The sequence below is a fragment of the Aricia agestis genome, chromosome 12 (assembly GCF_905147365.1).
Source record: "Aricia agestis chromosome 12, ilAriAges1.1, whole genome shotgun sequence".
Taxonomy (NCBI): Eukaryota; Metazoa; Arthropoda; class Insecta; order Lepidoptera; family Lycaenidae; genus Aricia; species Aricia agestis.
In genome coordinates this window covers 13,365,779-13,383,713 of record NC_056417.1, presented here as the reverse complement: position 1 = coordinate 13,383,713, position 17,935 = coordinate 13,365,779, and the positions used below count along the sequence as shown (strand labels likewise).

At 37.5% G+C, this 17,935-nt stretch overlaps 1 protein-coding gene across 1 annotated transcript in view; it reads right to left on the bottom strand.

The window, feature by feature from the left end:
- Positions 1-17,935, bottom strand: part of LOC121732782 (thrombospondin type-1 domain-containing protein 7A-like) — a 103,573-nt gene that overhangs the window by 22,165 nt on the left and 63,473 nt on the right. The window contains exons 3-6 of the mRNA XM_042122757.1: positions 5,781-5,874; positions 3,786-3,893; positions 1,763-1,905; positions 286-411 (exon numbers count right to left, since the gene is read on the bottom strand). Coding sequence (XP_041978691.1) covers positions 286-411; positions 1,763-1,905; positions 3,786-3,893; positions 5,781-5,874 — 471 coding nt within the window. The remainder of the gene's footprint in view (positions 1-285; positions 412-1,762; positions 1,906-3,785; positions 3,894-5,780; positions 5,875-17,935) is intronic.

The window sequence follows — 17,935 nt, the reverse complement described above, 5'->3', positions numbered from 1 at the left end:
ATAAGTGATAATACTTTAGGGTGTGTACGTGTTCCTTGTAGAGACTTCACTGTGAAAGTAGCAGTGCTGAAAGACCAAGTTTCTCCATACAAAAGTGAAAAAAAAATTTACACATGCAAAAGTCATCACTTATTTTTGTTACGCCCTGTATATTTTTTATTATTGTATTTGCTTTTCACTTTTTATTTTTAGAATATCGAAATTTCTGTTTCGCCTCTGGATCTGATTTCCGTTGAGTGTAGCAAATTATTATGCAATAGCTCAGAATTTATTTCATCAACTCACTGGTAGCAACAGCTGGATGATCCACTGACACCTTGCAGGTCCCCCAGGGCCCGGGCGTCCAGTGCGCGCTCGCCTCCAGCACCGCGGGCCGCACCTCCTCCACCACCTCGCACTCCGCGCCGCCGCCTGATAACATAACCACGTCAATTAAGCTAATCAGCAATAGGACAGTATTTAAATACACAGTAGATGAGTAGACCATCTTTAGACTTAATAAGATACAATTAGCTTTAAGTATTTAAATAACGTGAGAGCCGAAAATGCAGTATGGCATCTCCAAAACTTCTTTTTTCTATTTTTATTCTAATAAGATAATATTCCATGGCTTCAATGTCTGAAGTAGGTATTTTAACGTTGCATAAAATCCTTTGCATGATCCTTGGGAATACTGGTTGTAAACTGAATACTTAATATGAAGATAAAACTTAAAATATATGAGGCAAAGTCCGTAAGATTGCGAACACGCTAAGGATTTGCATTGCGCCACAAACTTGTCTGCCCAAGGACATCGCTTCTCGCAATGACAATAAATAACGAGAGCCTTACAAGTACATAGCTATTTAAGTTAAAAAATCGCTTAGTACATACGAATACTTAGTTGCGTTTGTAAGCATAAAGTTACTAAAGAAAAACTTAAGGGCATATTTTTTGACAACGTGGAGGAATATTAGCAAAGCCGCGCGGATGGTTCTGCTGGCAGAGCAGATGCCACTGTCTGGGCTGCTGCAGTTATCGCCTCAGACGGGTCCAGCGGCCCAGCGACACGCGGAGAGGAGGCACCGTTGGGTTTTGGCGGGTAACCAAGGGTGCTCCTCCTTGCCGCAGCACCCGAGGAGTCCCACATATTCTGGCGGCCCCCCAGGCCATCGGGAATGCATCAAGCATTTACCAACGTAAAAAAAAAAGGTGGAAGAATATGTTGCATGCTACACTAAATATTACAAGCTACTCAGAACTTTAGCTACTCTCGGTCTCGGTAAAACGTATGTACGCTTCACCGTAGAACATGAGCTGCCGAGTAGCATCGTTACGGATCAGAACAGAACTTCAAATTTTTTATTAAAATGAATAAATAAGTTTAAATTTATTTATTTGGTGTCTTTTATATCTACAACATTACTGTTTGTTCAGTAACTATAATAATTAATAGTTTAGTAAAGTATTTTTGTCTGAATAATCTTTTTTCATGTAGTGCGTGAATACAAATCGCGGGCGTCAAGTCAGAAGGACGTATATTTTTTTTTTAAAGGAAATAGATGTAAGTGCAATATTAGTTTTAGAATAGTTCAAGTACAAAAGATCATTTCACGTAATTAAGGAAGTGCTTTCATAGACACATGCATATTTTCAGTTGTAGAGATGAATTATTAAACAAAAAGTTATTAAAGTTTTTGTCGCTTCCTGAAAAGTAGTCGCTTATACGTACATCTGGTTTGAAGTCCACGAAATGTTGAAAAAAAATGTTGTAATGACATACCCTGCGGCAGTCGTCGCAGGCGGCGCGTCCGCACGAGGGCGCCGTCGGAGCGCGGTCGCCATGGCAACCACTCCCCCAGCGAGCAGTCCTCGCGCACCACGCACACGCGCGTCGTGCCCACGTCCGCTAGACCCGGACAGTAGCTGCGGAGAGGTTTATTATAAGTATTTTAAAGAGTTTTATTAAAATATAAATACAACTATCTACTTCTGTTCTGTAAAATTTTGGACCTTAATATGTTTTGCTTTAATAACAGCAAACGAGCCGAAACATCGCCTTAAGGTCAACGATTACCACCAGTCACATGTTTTATGCAGAACTTTAAGATGCGTTGACATCGCTTATTAAGATGATGCTATTCGAAAACGAAAATGTACAGGATTTCATGTACTATTCATAACTAAGTGACATAGCATGATAACAATATCATAGTCACGTTTATTGCATTGTAACTTTGCTAAAATTTTACTTGCGTTCGATACTTCGTCAACGACAGGTATAAAAATTATATTTACAAGTCAGGCAGCTTGACCAATAACTGAAAACCATACCGTAGCCTTGGCTATATAATGTCATCATCATATTATAGTCAAAAAATACAGTGATGTTTGTGATGATGACAATAAACAAAGGCCAGCCGCATATGCAAAACATCTAATTAAAAACGAAAGTCGAAATTGTTTAGGCGAAGTTAAAGAGAACTCGCGTGCCGGCCGTGACCCAAAACCGGAGGCGTCAGCTGCAACGCAGTTGCAAAGCCAATGGCTTTTGTTTTTCTAGCCCGAGGGTATAAAAATGATACAAAAATTTCCCTTTAATATGTAATTAAAATCGTTAAAGTTGAAGGGTGGTTTTTGCGTTTCATCTTAGGTTGTTTATGGTAGAAATATGTCCTCATAATATTATGTCCCTATAAATAATCAATTTGCCAAAAATTGTCAGCTTCACTTTCAAGTCCCCCGAGAGGACATACGTTTTAAAACTGAAAAAATGTACGGTTCGCAGGCAAACAAATTTTAGTGCAACAAAATTATATCGTCTAGTTTTTCTTTACCTAAGTTGTAAAGAAAGCACTGCATCACTACTGAAATAAAGTCAAGAAAATACCAAGTAAACAAACATTTAAAAGCAATCGCTTAGAAGTAACATCCATTTAAACGTTGAAAATAGAAAGGTAAATCGCAACATCTTACTCGCGGAATATAACGAGAAAAATGGCGGTAAACGGATATTAGCTTGTCACAGTCAATCGATCAATATGACTGACCCAGTTACAGCGGTCCGAGATACACGTACGTGTGACCAAACAACGGAATTACATTTTAATATGATTAAAAAGTTTGTTTGCGTAAACACAAAACCTTTTTATCCCACGGGTTGCTGTGAGTTAAGGATCACTCACGATTTGCAAGTATTAACAAGTAATTATTAGGAGTAAAAATTAAAATATGATTACGTACTACAATTTTTCTTTACACTGCCAAATATAATCGTTCTAAATAATAAACTGGCTTTTTGACCAACTGAAATCTTTTTTCCGAGGACTACAGAAACATTAAATCCTTTTGGATTCTTTAATTGACAAGAAATTTTATTAACAATAATATTGTCGTATCTATTAAATACTAGCTGTCCCGGCAAACGTTGTTTTGCCATAAAAGGATTTTCCCTGTTTTCTTGCTTTTCTCTAGAAGTTTTTTCTGATTTTTTTCTATAGACCTCACGGAGCCCGAGACCTATCCAACGAATGCAAAATCGTGGAAATCGGTTCGTGCGTTCTGGAGTTATAGCGTCAGGAAGGAAAACCCGACTTATTTTTATATACTTTACTATTACATTTTCTATTACATTTTGTGCACAACAAAAACTTATCTTTCCCGTTTTGTGTTTTTAGCGTTACGATAAAATCATCGTAGATGCAGTCAACATATTATATAACTCGTACATACACAAAATATAAACAGGAAGATATTGAAATACAGTTTTTACCGTCGTTTTTTGACTAAAATTTTTAGTTACTTACATGGCCTCGACGAACCGTCCATCCTTATGTCTGCACTGCACCTGGCGGCGCTGCAGGCCGAGCCGCGGCGTGTGCACCAGCGAGTCCGTGTCGGGCTGCTGCGTGTGCCTGCAACACATCACACGTTTAGCACAGAATATTCATCAATCATCACACACTTTATGTTGCGAAGGGCTTAGTGCTGTCAGGAAACTTGAGAATAGAGTATGTAAAGTAACCGTAACATATTAAAAATTTACCATACATTTCATATCCGATATTCATTAATGTTACGAATTTAAGAATACATAGATGTATATAGGAACCAAAACTCGGGGATAAACTATTTATGTACTTTCCCGTACTCTATATATCTAAAGGTGCCCTCTCACCGGAAGCATTTGCTTGTAATGTAACGTTATAGAGTCGAGCATTACACTGCACAATTGTAATGATACAAAACCAAGCATTACAATACGCACCTTGTACACTAAATATTGTTACGGACACACAGAGCCATCTAGCGGCAAATTAGCGAAACTGATCAAGGGACACACTATACATAAATCCCCTACTCGAAACTAGATGGCGCTAGGTGGTACATGCTCGAGCCTCCTAGGAAGTTTCCATACTTGTTTACGTGAATCGGGAACTTTCTGGAATTCGCCTCGCCATATAAAAAGCCGCAGGTAGACGGCCCGGCAGTTCAGTTCGGTTCGAGCGATCATCAAGGCGACTTCGGAGTGACAACAAGTGATCAATAGTGAGTGAACCAGTGAAACCTGCGACTTGGCTACGACCTAGGGCAGCGATAGTGCTTAGTGATTGGACCTAGTGATTAGTGTTTGGACTTAGTGCTAAGTGTTGTGACCTAGTGTGTGCTTGTGTGAACTAGACTTAGTGAATAAAGTCTTCAAGAGAGTCAGTAGGTCTTTCTCTCCAAATCCTTCGAACCCTAGCACGTAACAATATATTATACAATGATAAAGTGTGTAATATCTTGATACAACTTGTAACATCAACTAGCTATGGAATGCTCGAAATCGAATGTTACATTATACGCGAATGCTCGTTAGTCTGGGAGATAGTATTGTAAAGTACTGCTCAAAGTCGAATCTTTAATGTTACATTAGATGTGTAACGTAATGCTCAAAAACTAATCTATAATGTTACATCACAAGTGAATGCTTGCGGTGAGGGAACACTTTAAGTAACATTGAATTAAAACCAGGCTAGTAAGTACGAGTAGTATTGCAACCTATTCAGTGCAAACTAATCGATCGTCTTTACAATAATGTTCTTGTTAAAAGTCTTAAAAACCACTGAATTTAAAGGAAAATCAACGATTCTTATTCTTTTTAAGTTTGCCAACGAATCCAATTCGATGCAAAAACTGTAAGAGTCAAAGCTTGAATGAACTATTGAATTGATCGGTCGAACTTTTACTTCAGGAATTTCTAGCTATGTTTCCACTCTTCACTTTATTTTATTGTTGTGCGAGATACTTTATCGGTTTCTGCGATCTCTGGGTATTTATGAAATAGAAAGTTAAAGTAGATAATAATATATCAGGCCATTTAGCCGAAACTTTTTCGTTTTCGCTTCATTATAGAATCGCCGATCAAAATGTATGGAATTGACATAAGCGTTCGTTAATATGACGTTAATGTTCGACTCGTCTTATGTCAATTCCATACATTTTGGTCGACGATTCTATAAAGAAGCAATAAAAAATCTTGGTTTGTTTCAACCGAAGCATAATATGACGTCGTCGTTATCCTCCCATTTCCATCGTTAATCACAACACTGAGTCCAACGACTCAACGGAGATTTGTGATATATAATGAGTGGCTTTGATCAAAGTCTTTTTAAGGTACCCAAAGGGTAAAAACGGGACACTTTTGCTAAGACTTCGATGTCTGTACGTCTGTCTGTCTGTCTCCAGGCTGTATCTCAAGAACACTCACTCTCACTATAACTAGACTTCTGCTTTTTTATTGTACAACATATAGTTACCTGTCGACGGAGTTGACATGGTCGAGGTCACCGGCAACGCACTCTGTCCAGCGGCCGACGTGCGCGGTATACTCGCTGTCGTTTGCCACCGCCACTGAAACAAAATGGCCGACGTTAGGTACGGCACGTAGAAATCATACAGACTTACAATATTTTCTCAATGATCTTGTTTATAATAATCACCTTTTTTATTTAAAATACGTTTAATAAATTGGTAACCTTAATTTTATCATTGCAAAGCACAAAGCATGCGTAAAAATAAGGTAGTCAGAATCAATATTAAATTCTATAGAGTTCTATAAAAAGTATGACCTTAGTCGTAATAGTATACAAGTATTAAATATATTTTCGTTGTCTGGTACCCGTAACACAAGTCCTTCAGGTACTTACCACGGGGCCAGACTGACGTGGTGTGAAGCGTCCATAGATATTATTATTATTATTATAATCTTTAAAGTAACTTTATTAAAAGACTAGATGACACCCGCAACGCCGTTGCGCCAAAATTAGTTTAATGCGCGGGAATCGTACATTTTTTCGGGATAAAAAGTATCCGATGTCCTTTCCCGGGACTCAAAGTATCTCCATACTAAATTTCAGCAAAATCGGTTCAGCGGTTTGGGCGTGAAGAGGTAACAGACAGACAGACAGACAGACTGACACACTTTCGCGTTTATAATATTATAGTATAGTATATATTATATAGTATAAGTATATGGTATGGAAGTATGGATCACACTACGCAACAGGTCCTTCTATCTTAATATCTATGGACGCTTCACACCACGTCAGTCTGGCCCCGTGCTAAGTACCTGAAGGACTTGTGTTACCGGTACCAGACAACGGAAATATATTTAATACTTTTATACTATACATACATTTAAGATTTTTATTATATCATACACATATTTAATACACATCCAGACCCGGGAACATTGAAAACTTTTTGTTCCGTCAGCGGGATTTGAACCGCGACCCCCGGCTTGAGCTACCAACGCGCTCACCACTGAGCCACAGAGGTCGTCAAATCTTAAGACAGTCTAAAATTTTATTTTTATATAATAACTGTTTTGACTTAACGAGTACTCCGTAACGGCAAACGCTTATTTCCTGGAACGCATAATTTTCACCTAATCTCCTCAAGTGATTTTAATTAAATTCGTTAAGAGGATCAAAGTCATTAGAGCATTTTGGTAAACAAGATTAAGTAAATGAAAGAAATGAACAACATTTTCTTAAAAAGAGAATAAACAGTTCTCAATTTTGTTATCATTAAAAGTAAATAAGTCGTATCAGACAAGTTGCTTTATACATGGTGTAACAAAACTAAGTGATAATACTAAAAGTGTGTATTGGTTTCCTATATAGAGTTCGCTGTGAAATTAGCAGCGCTGTTACTCTTTGTAACTTTTTTTTCCACCTTGGTATAGAAAAATTCATGACGTGGACCTGCCTCTACAAATCACAAAAAAATTTTGCTAGTTTCACAGTTAACCCCATATAAGGGACACATATATTATACACTCTAAAGTATTTTCACGCCTCCGTGGTCTAGTGGTATAGAGCGCGGCTCTTGATTCGGAGGTCGTGGGTTCGATTCCCGCGTTGGAAACATGTTATCTCCAAGTTTGGTTAGGACAGTGCACGCTGATCACCTGATTGTCTGACGAGTAAAATGATCCATGCGTCGGATGGGCATGTAAAAAGTCGGTCCCGCGCCTGATCTCTCGCCGGTCGTGTCGGTCTTCCGTCCCACTGGGTTATGAGAGTAAAGGAATAGAGAGTGCTCTTGTGTACTGCGCACACACTTGGGCACTATAAAATTACTCCTGCGTAGCTGGCCTGGTTTCAATGAAACCGGCCACCGTCACCGAAACCGGTGTGGGAGCTATTATTTAAGTATTTTCACTTGTAGAATGATCACGTACCTACTTAATTTAATCGGGTAATGACAACTCAAGCCAATCAACGGTTAAAGTACAGAAATTATACACTGACCACATTAAATTAACACCACCCGACCAAACAACGTAGGTCCTCTGCCTCAATTTGTCTGATAATATAATGGGCAAGGTGAAAGAAGGCATTACATCTTTTGAAACATCACTTTTAATTATAGATTGAATGGTTTCATCATATAATTGGAAGGTGGATGAAAGCCGGAAGCCGGACAAGTACATAATCAATTCGGGCGTTTCCAATTTTCACTAATTACAACTGATAACTTCATTATTATGATTCACTTTTTATGTTTTCTTTACCTGTAATCAAGTTATTTGGGTCTGTGATGTTATATTTGTCATGCTCAAATAACTTAATTACAGTAAGAATTCTTACTCTTTGAGCTTATGATGTTAATAATTTGTGTTGGTTAATCCTTAATTTAAAAAATGATTATCAATTAAGTTACCACCGACATAATGTGAGTGTTGAGTTAAGTGAAGACTTTTTAATCCAAAGGTTCTTTCATTTAAGGAAAAGGTTTACAACCATTAACAAATTATTGTTGCATGAAATATTTTTTCTTAAGTGGAACTTTATAAAGTAATTAGGCTTGTTTAACGTGTATTAAAAAAGAAAATTAAGTTCTTATTTTAAGGGTACTAACCACCGTAATATTATATTCCAAGTCGGTATATGTAAGTTTATACTGCACTGAGAGAGCTATATCAAACTAGTTTTCTACTAAGTCCGGAAGTCCTCATACAAACAAACAAAGTTGGTCTCTCTAGGCTTTGGATTACGTAGAGGGAACTAGGAAGTACAGTTTTAGCCTTTTATTCGTGATAGCAAGCTTTTATATGAAGTTAATACGCTGTTTAAAATAGAACTGAAAACTAGAAGTATCTACTCGTACTATATATATATATATTGCGCAATGAAGCTGCAAGCAAAATCTACAAGCGTATTCTCTAGTAACCGTTCAAGTATACTTCCCTATAGATATGGCGCTGTCATTTGGTGTTGAAATGATAGGAGCGGAAGGTGCACCTTCCGGCCCCAGCTGAGATAGCTTAAAACCGTATGCCAACGAAATAAGAGCGAATTTCGCAAGTTCTAAGGTAAAATAACTGTGAATACTGTAACACAATCAGCGGTTTGCGGCGCCCCAATATTACGTTACGTAAGGGAAACTCCGTGACACAAACATACGTGCTATAACAATTGTAGAGATTGCTGCTTCTTATTTTTTCCGTCGAAAAATGCTTGTTGATAATATTTACTTTCTTATTTATCTTCAACTTGTTGTGAACAAAAGATATTGGTAATAACTAATAATACGATGTACAATCAGAGCGATAAAAGTCCTCCTTCGGAGTTTTTTTTTATTAAAACTAACGTAATATAATATATCCATATCATGTGAAAAATCAATTAATATGAATATCCCGTTCCCATTTTATGTGAATCTTTGGTAGAAAGTAATAAAGGTGTCGAACAAAAAGTTGATCATATTGGCCCAAAAGCTATAAATAACAAACAAAACTCAATAAAATGAATTTCATCTTCATGGCACGACGAGCAAAATTTTGATTAAGAATAATAATGGATAGCAGTAATTGGTGTTTAATCTAAAGCAACAAATGCATTATTTTATTTAAAATAATTAAGTGAGATAACTAAAAGTTTTAATAATAATAATAATATCTATTGACGCTTCACACCACGTCAGTCTGGCCCCGACCTGAAGGACTTGTGTTACGGGTACCAGACAACGGAAATATATTTGATACTTTTATGCTATACATATATTTTTATTATATTATACACATATTTAATACACCATCCATGACCCAGGAACTTTGAAAACTTTTATTACCTCGGCGGGATTCGAAGCCGCGACCCCCGGCAACAGCCCACTAACTGAGCCACAGAGGTCGTCAATAACAGACAAACATATTAAGTAATAACCTAGATGTCCCATGTCCCCTGTAACTCCCTTTGTTCTCCCGTGTTCTTTCGTTAGGTATTAAAATGAATTTGACGTAACCTAAAAAACTTTATTTTACCCAATTATAAATTATAATATCATCTGTATTCCACACGGTGCTACGTTATAGATAAAGTTAATTTAGGTTACGTGTCGTGCATTCTTGAAGTTACTTCTGTATTCTAACTCCGCTCTGAAGTTGCTCCGTTCCGGAATGTCCCAATTCCGTCCGGAATGAGATAACACGCTGACGTCACTTGTGAATTACCCCTGTAATGTGCATGTCAAGTTTCATTTCAAATTATACTGAATCTGAAATTCAAACCTTCATCTCCACTTTTATACCTAACTTACTTGTACTATACAATTCATACGAGTATCATGTATATATTTTATTGATGTATTATTATTATTGAGTGAGTGAGTGAGTGAGGGTAGGTGCCAAACAGTGAATACGCAATTTTACATCTAAGTTTAAATTAAATATTCTTTTATTAAATATAAATCAAATTTAATGTCAATTTACAAACCTCTTTAATTTACACATCGCCGGCACTAAATTCCTTTATAAGTTCCGGTAATTCACTACAAAATTATGGAGTCAGTTAAGGAGACACTTAACTCTCTATCCGAAGCCTTCCACAAAACTATGGATTCCTTCCAAGCTGAACTACAGAAAGCATCAGCAACAGCACAGATCTCTCCAGCCCTTCCAGAAGATTTTAAATCATTCAGGACATTCATACTCTCTGCCTTGACTACCATCCAGCAGCAAATACTGTTACTTGGTAGGGAAGCCGAACGCCAAGAATTGTATAGGCGCCGTAAGACTCTTCTTTTTCACGGAGTGCCAGAAGAGAAGACAGAAGATGCAAGTGGTAAGGCTGTTGACCTCATCAGCACCAAACTTCAGGTACCAAACTTTGATAGTTCCTGCATTAGTCAATGCCATCGGTTGGGACGTATGAGTAGTAAACCCAGGCCCTTACTAATAAAATTCTCAAATAAGACTGTTCGTGATCGGGTTTGGTTTTCCAAAACCAAGTTGAAGGGTTCTGGTGTTACGCAGTCCGAGTATCTAACCAAGCCTCGTCATGCAGTCTTTCTTGAAGCCAGAAAGCGGTTTGGAATTTCAAAGACATGGTCCCGTGACGGCTACATTTATGTACTTGACCACGAGGGAAACCGGCATCGAGTGGAGCAATTGACTGAACTCGACCAAGTCCCTAACTCAGGTATTGCTGTACCGTCGACTTCGAAACAACTCCCACTTGACAAGACAAATGTAACTCGTGCAAGAAAGCAGAAGAAATAACGCCTTTTAGTTATATATCACATTATTAGTATCATACTCTCTAGCTGTTTGCATCTTAAGTCCAATTTTTGTGTTTCCATTTACCCAAGGTATGTTTAAAAACTTTTATTTTGATTTTGAAAGCTCCAACACATTGAAATAGGTATACGACATTTGAGTTTTGACACTGACAACAACTGACAAGTCGATCACTGTCATGACCAGTCATGACATTTGAAGTTTTTTTTATTTTTGTTGGTAATCACGATGGCATTGGCTTGAGGGTTGTTTGCATAGACTTAATATATACTGTTGTTTGTGATACGATCATACGCCTTCATTTAAATATTAATATTCCTGATCAGTTAATATTATGTACTTTATATTATATTGATCAACAGTAATGTGTTATACCTAATAAGGTTGATTTTTATTATTTTTTGTTTTGTAATATTTTTTATTTTTATTTAATTATTATGCTTTTAGTTGCCTTTGAGTTGTGGTGCTTTAGTATTGGTGATGTTCTTGTTTGTACTATTGTTATTTGATTTTATTTGTTTTCATCCAAATCATTCTTTTTCTTTTTGTCGGTGATGGTAATATGTACTTAGTAGATTTTTATATTAATTTAGAATACAATATAGTTTTAGTCTTAGTAGCTTTCTTTGTGTATTTTATTTTATTTTTTATACTTATTATTATTTACTCAATGGCAGTAGCAAATAATATTAATCTGAGCGATAGCTTTGAATCCAGTTCTGAAGAGTTCCAGAGTTTATCCAGTAACGACAGTTTCCAAAGTATTCCCTCTCTTACTGAAACTCTTTCGTCCACTTTCGCAAATCTTTCCAAAAAGTTTAACGTGACTCATATTAATGCCCAAAGCATTCCAGGACACTATAATGAATTTGCCTCTTCCTTTTATAATCAAAATATACACGCTATTTTAGTGTCCGAAACATGGTTTAAGTCGTGTCATCCATCCGTATTGTTTTCACTGCCGGGGTATACCTTAATCCGACATGACCGTTCTAGCAGAACGGGCGGTGGTGTTGCCATCTATCTGCAGTCCAACATACCTTATAATGTTGCTCTAACTTCTCCACAGCCCGAAAATGGACCCGAGTACTTGTTTATCGAAGTCACCCTTGCAAATACCAAATCCCTTCTAGGAGTGTTTTACAGTCCCTCGCTTCAGATTAATTATTTTGCAGAGTTAGAGAACATTACTGACAAGTTAATCCCTGTATACGACAAAGTCTTAATAATGGGCGATTTTAATACATGCCTCATAAAAAATGACTGGCGGGCGTCAAGACTTAGATCCATTGCCACTGCAGCAAATCTGCAAATTTTACCATCGTCCGCTACGCATTTCTTTCCCAATTGCGAACCCTCACTTCTTGACCTTATACTGGTTTCTTCCTCTTGTGCAATTGAAAAGCATGGTCAATGCAATGCTATTGATTTCTCTTACCATGATCTGATCTATGCGTCTCTTTGCATATGCCCTCCCAAGCGTAAATCAAAAATGGTCATGCAACGTAACTTTTCTAAGATTAATCTTGCAATGCTACAGGAGGATGCACAGCATGTAGACTGGTCCTTACTTCTAGCAGCTCAATCTGTAGATCAGCAAGTGAGCTTATTAAATAGCACAATAATGCGGTTGTATGACACTCATGCTCCAGTTCAACCCATTAAAATTCGGCATCGCCCAGCGCCTTGGCTAACGGAGGAGATCAAATCTTTGCAGCAAAAACGAAATAACGCAAGACTTAAATTCAGGAAGGAACCGTCTGATGCAAATAAGGAAACATATCGTCTCATTCGTAATCGTTGCAACAAAGCATGCAGGGATGCTCGGCGGCGATATTATCATAAGGCTGTTATAGAAGAAAAAGATCCCTCACGCGTTTGGCGTTTTCTGAGGTCACTTGGTATAGGTAAAAATAGCACCAGCTCTCCACTGACCAACCTGGACCTTGACGCAGCCATCCGTCATTTTTCATCTCCTCCTTCCTTTGACAGCGCAACAAAGGGCAATACACTTCAGTCTTTATCCAATACACCTGTCCACGATGTCCCTATGTTCACCTTCAATGACGTTACTATAGACGATACAAAGCGTGCGATTAAATCTATTGATTCTGATGCCGCAGGTTGTGATAGCATTGGACGAAAAATGATTATTCCAATCCTCGACTCTTTAATTTTTCCGATAACCTGTATCTTTAATACCTCCATCCGTACTTGCACCTTCCCTTCTATGTGGAAGGATGCAGATGTTATTCTTATCCCAAAAAAGTCTAACCCTTCCGTTTTTACGGACTTCCGTCCTATATCCATCCTTCCCTTCCTGTCCAAAGTTTTCGAGCGTTTAATTTACAATCAACTTAACCGTTTCCTATGTACTAACAATCTCCTTAATCCCTATCAATCCGGTTTTCGTTCAGGTCATAGCACAACCACGGCCTTGCTAAATATATCAGAGGACATACGCAATAATATGGATAAACGTCTCTTAACCATCCTAACCCTTCTTGATTTCACAAATGCTTTTGGAACAGTTGATGTTGACATATTACTTGCCGCTTTGAAAATACTAAACGTTTCTCCGTGTGTTATAAAATGGTTCGACAGCTATCTAAGGGGCCGCAGACAGCGTATTCGCAGCGATGACAGCTTTTCTTCTTGGATTGACCTATTCGCTGGTGTACCACAGGGAGGTGTACTCTCTCCTTTATTATTCGCCATATTTATTAATTCGATCAGTTGCCGCTTAACATCATCCTATCATCTTTATGCTGACGACCTCCAGGTATACACGCACTCTCTCATCGAGGATCTGAAGGAGGCTGTTGATCGCGTCAATAAAGACCTCCACTACTTAGCCAGCTGGTGCAAATCATTTGGTATAAGTGTTAACCCCAGCAAGAGCCAAGCTATTATTATTGGCAGTCCAAAGCTTCGCTCCCGAATAATTTGGCAGGAACTTCCCATACTGAGCTTCGATGGCTCCCCGATTCCTTTTGTGGATAGCGTTAAAAATTTAGGAGTCACATTTGACGTTAACTTATCATGGAAGCCTCACATTGATGCTCTTAGCTGTAAAGTTTTTCGGGCTAATGCATCTCTCCGTATACTTGGTAACTTTCTGCCAATCTCTACGAAGATTGCTCTGGCGCACACAATACTGTTACCTATATTGGACTATGCTGATGTTTGTTTTATCGATTTAACAGAAGAGCTACTAGATAAACTGGAAAGACTTCAAAACGTTTGCATTAGATTTATTTTTGGATTACGGAAATATGACCATGTTTCGGAATTCCGCAGAAAGCTTTGCTGGCTTCCTATTCGATCCCGACGTGACACTCACACTCTTTCACTCCTTTATAATATCCTGTTTGACCCTTCCACACCTTTATACTTAAAAAAACGCTTTAATTTCCTACGTGACACCCACCAACTATCGTTACGCTCTTCTAACAATCTGACCCTTGAAATCCCCTCCCATTCCTCTTCCCTATTTTCCAAATCCTTTACTGTTCGTGCTGCAGTACTTTGGAACTCACTGCCACTGGAAATTCGTCGCGCTGATACGATTAATATTTTTAAAAATAAGTTAAGACACCATTTCTTAAATAAGACATAAATTTGTTGCTACTTTTATTATTATTATTGTTTTTCAAGTTAATTGTTAATTAAGTAAACTTTTCTCTGTTTATTAGTTTTGTACACCTACACGATATTTGCAATCTCTTTTAGACAATCCGATAAGCAAAAGGTTGACTGGAAGAGATTGCTTGTTAGCAATAAGTTCGCCTTTTGTGCATCATCAGTATATGCTGTCATATGTAAAATGATTTTATTTTGTATTTTTTTGGTGTGCAATAAAGTGTTATTGTATTGTATTGTATTGTATTATTAAGTGGTGTCTCTCTCGACTCCGGAGGCCGTGGGTTCGAATGCCGCGTTGGAAACATGTTATTTCCAAGTTGATTTTTTAAATTCATTACTATTTATATGTAAATTCCATTTTAACCATCAACTGGAGCATTTCATTTAACGACAAACTATTATTTCCAGTAAATCGGTACCGCTTTTCGGCTACGTCATGATTGCTACGGCGTAGCACTAACAGATGTGCTACGCCGTAGCTCCTGTAGAAGTGCTACGGCGTAGCAATCGTGGAAGTGCTACGTAATGCTACGAGCATGAGCTTGAAACCTCATTAGATTGTTGATACGGCTCAGAGCGGATCTGCTCGTCTCAATGAAATTAATGGAAATGTGAGATTAACATACGGGACATTTAGTCAAGTTGCCTTCTGTAATGTCGTTAGCGGAAGCAAGGTTAGAAATAAAAAAATAATTAAGGAATCGTTATCATTTAGCGATTTGTTAGTCATATTCTAAACATTTTTATGTCTAATTGGCTGACGTTAAATTACTATTAACTACTAAACAAGTCATGTTTTTAATATATAAACTATATATTAAAACTATATAGCGTTAAAACTATGTTTTTATTTAGTTTATAAGAAGTTATTGTTTCTTTTTTCAATTTTATTTTTCCTTGTCTCCTACTATATATTTTAAACATAATATTGTTTAATTAATATAATACTCATTTCATTCACAATATTTCATGTTGTATTTCACCTTTTGTTGGAACACATTTCATCCATAAAAACTGTGCTGTGTTATTTTGTATTTTGTTAAATGTGATTCTGTTGGTGAATAAATAAATAAATAAACTACTGACACAAGAGTTTGGAAACTGGACATTAATTCATTTAATTTAAAAACATGTGGGAGAGCCATGCTTCGGCACGAATGGGCCGGCTCGACCGGAGAAATACCAAAGCGTGAAACAGCGCTTGCGCTGTGTTTCGCCGAGTGAGTGAGTTTACCGGAGGCCCAATCCCCTACCCTTTTCCCTTCCCTACCCGCCCCTACTTCCTTCCCTACTCTCCCCTATTCCCTTCCCTACCCTCCCCTATTACCCTATTCCCTCTTAAAAGGCAGGCAACGCACCTGCAGCTCTTCTAATGCTACGAGTGTCCATGGTGACGGAAATTGCTTTCCATCAGGTGACCCGTTTGCTCATTTGCCCCCTTATTTTATTTACATAATTAACATGGTAATGTTAAATAGCACTATAGTGTTAAATTGTAATTTTCCACAAGTAATTCAGCACGCCACGGCAGCGGACAGAATAACTGACAATCAGAGTGTTTTGCCGACGTTACTTCACGCCCATATGCATTTGTATGTTAATTTAAACGAATGAGACAGAGATAAGGCTGTATACTGTACAGTCGACGACAAATGTAAATAACCACTTTCAGGCCTTGTTACTTGGTGATAAGTTTCAAACATAAAACTGTGTGTTGTCGCCTGTACGAAGTGTTTTGTGGCACGCAATTTTTTAGATCTGGCAGTTGTCGCCTCGAGTGTTATATCTTAGACTATTGTCTATTTTGTTCAATTTTTGTGGGAGAGTAAGTTAGAACTAAGGAAGAACTTCCGACCGAACGAACTGGTGTACTCGGTCAGTCTGCCACTTTGACAGATTTTTTTTTGAGGATGATGTGGGCTTGCTACCTTGTCCACAAAAATCAAAATAAAATTTATTACACAGATAAAAAGGCAGTAAATAATAATGTATAGTCATATATGAAGTCTGCAAGGTTATCTCAAAGAAACTGCCTTTAGCAGGAAGACCGCCCATTTTACATATTTTTCTTGTACCATCGAGGAAGTTGATTCCTATGCAATTGACAGACCAACGTTATTTGGTCGAATATGTCAATTCAATGTTAATTGTGATCTGTCAGCTGGGTTTGACGTAGCGCAACCAAACCACTTATGTCCCCGATTTGCATAGGAATCAACTTGTCTGATAGTACATATTGTGTTTAAAAAAGTTGATCAAATAAATCATTTTCTCTTCTATTGTATTCTAAGTATTCTGAGTGTATTCTAAATAATCTAACACACTAACCTAGAAAATGTATCCTTTGGGAAAAAACTTAGTTTTCATGAAAAAATGGCCGCCACTTCGCACGGTCATGGGGATTGAAACTTTTCCGTATAGCCTTCCAAACTTTCCCGTTAAACCCTTGTCCCGAATTCCTGACAATACCGAATATTAAAAAGTGTTTACAAAATCGAGGCCAACTGTTATGTAAAAAGCGTAACAAAACATTACAGTTTTTATATATTATATTCCTCAGCAACACATAATAATTTAATGTCCGTTGTCTTTATCTATTGTGTGGCGTTTTGAATATGCCAGACAAAGACAAGTTGTCACCTGTGCCCGGACAGGGACAATAAATTTATAGAGATAAATAAAAGATGACTAAAATCAATGATATTCTACTTATACAGATCTGTTACGTTCATACTATTTTCCGGCTTAAATCTCTTCCGAACAACATTGACAAATTGGACAGATAAGTGAAACAAAAGATTCGAAATGCCATTTACATAAAAGAGACAGACTAAATAAAAGACGGCCCAATTGGGTCGTATTTGAAGCTTCACAACGCGCGCGGTAGTAACATATCTGCTTTGAGTTTTTTATTATTATATCATTGACTAAAATAATAACAAATTTATTAAAATTAAAATCTAACTAGCGGAAGAGGGAACGAACCTAGCCTCAGTCTATTAACAAAGTAGACCTTGTACGAGGTAAGTATGAATAAAATATGTTTTTATTCAAAATAGGTATTATAAATACACTTTTTGAACATCGTGACTACGGCGCCTAACACCGAGTCGTGAACTAGCGACGAAAAGAACCAGCGTAAGCAATTCTCATACTTTATTTTTGTTACATAGCGTAAGTACAGCTATGTAACAAAAATAAAGTCACTACACTAAGTAAAGTACTGATAATTAAATTGATAATCGC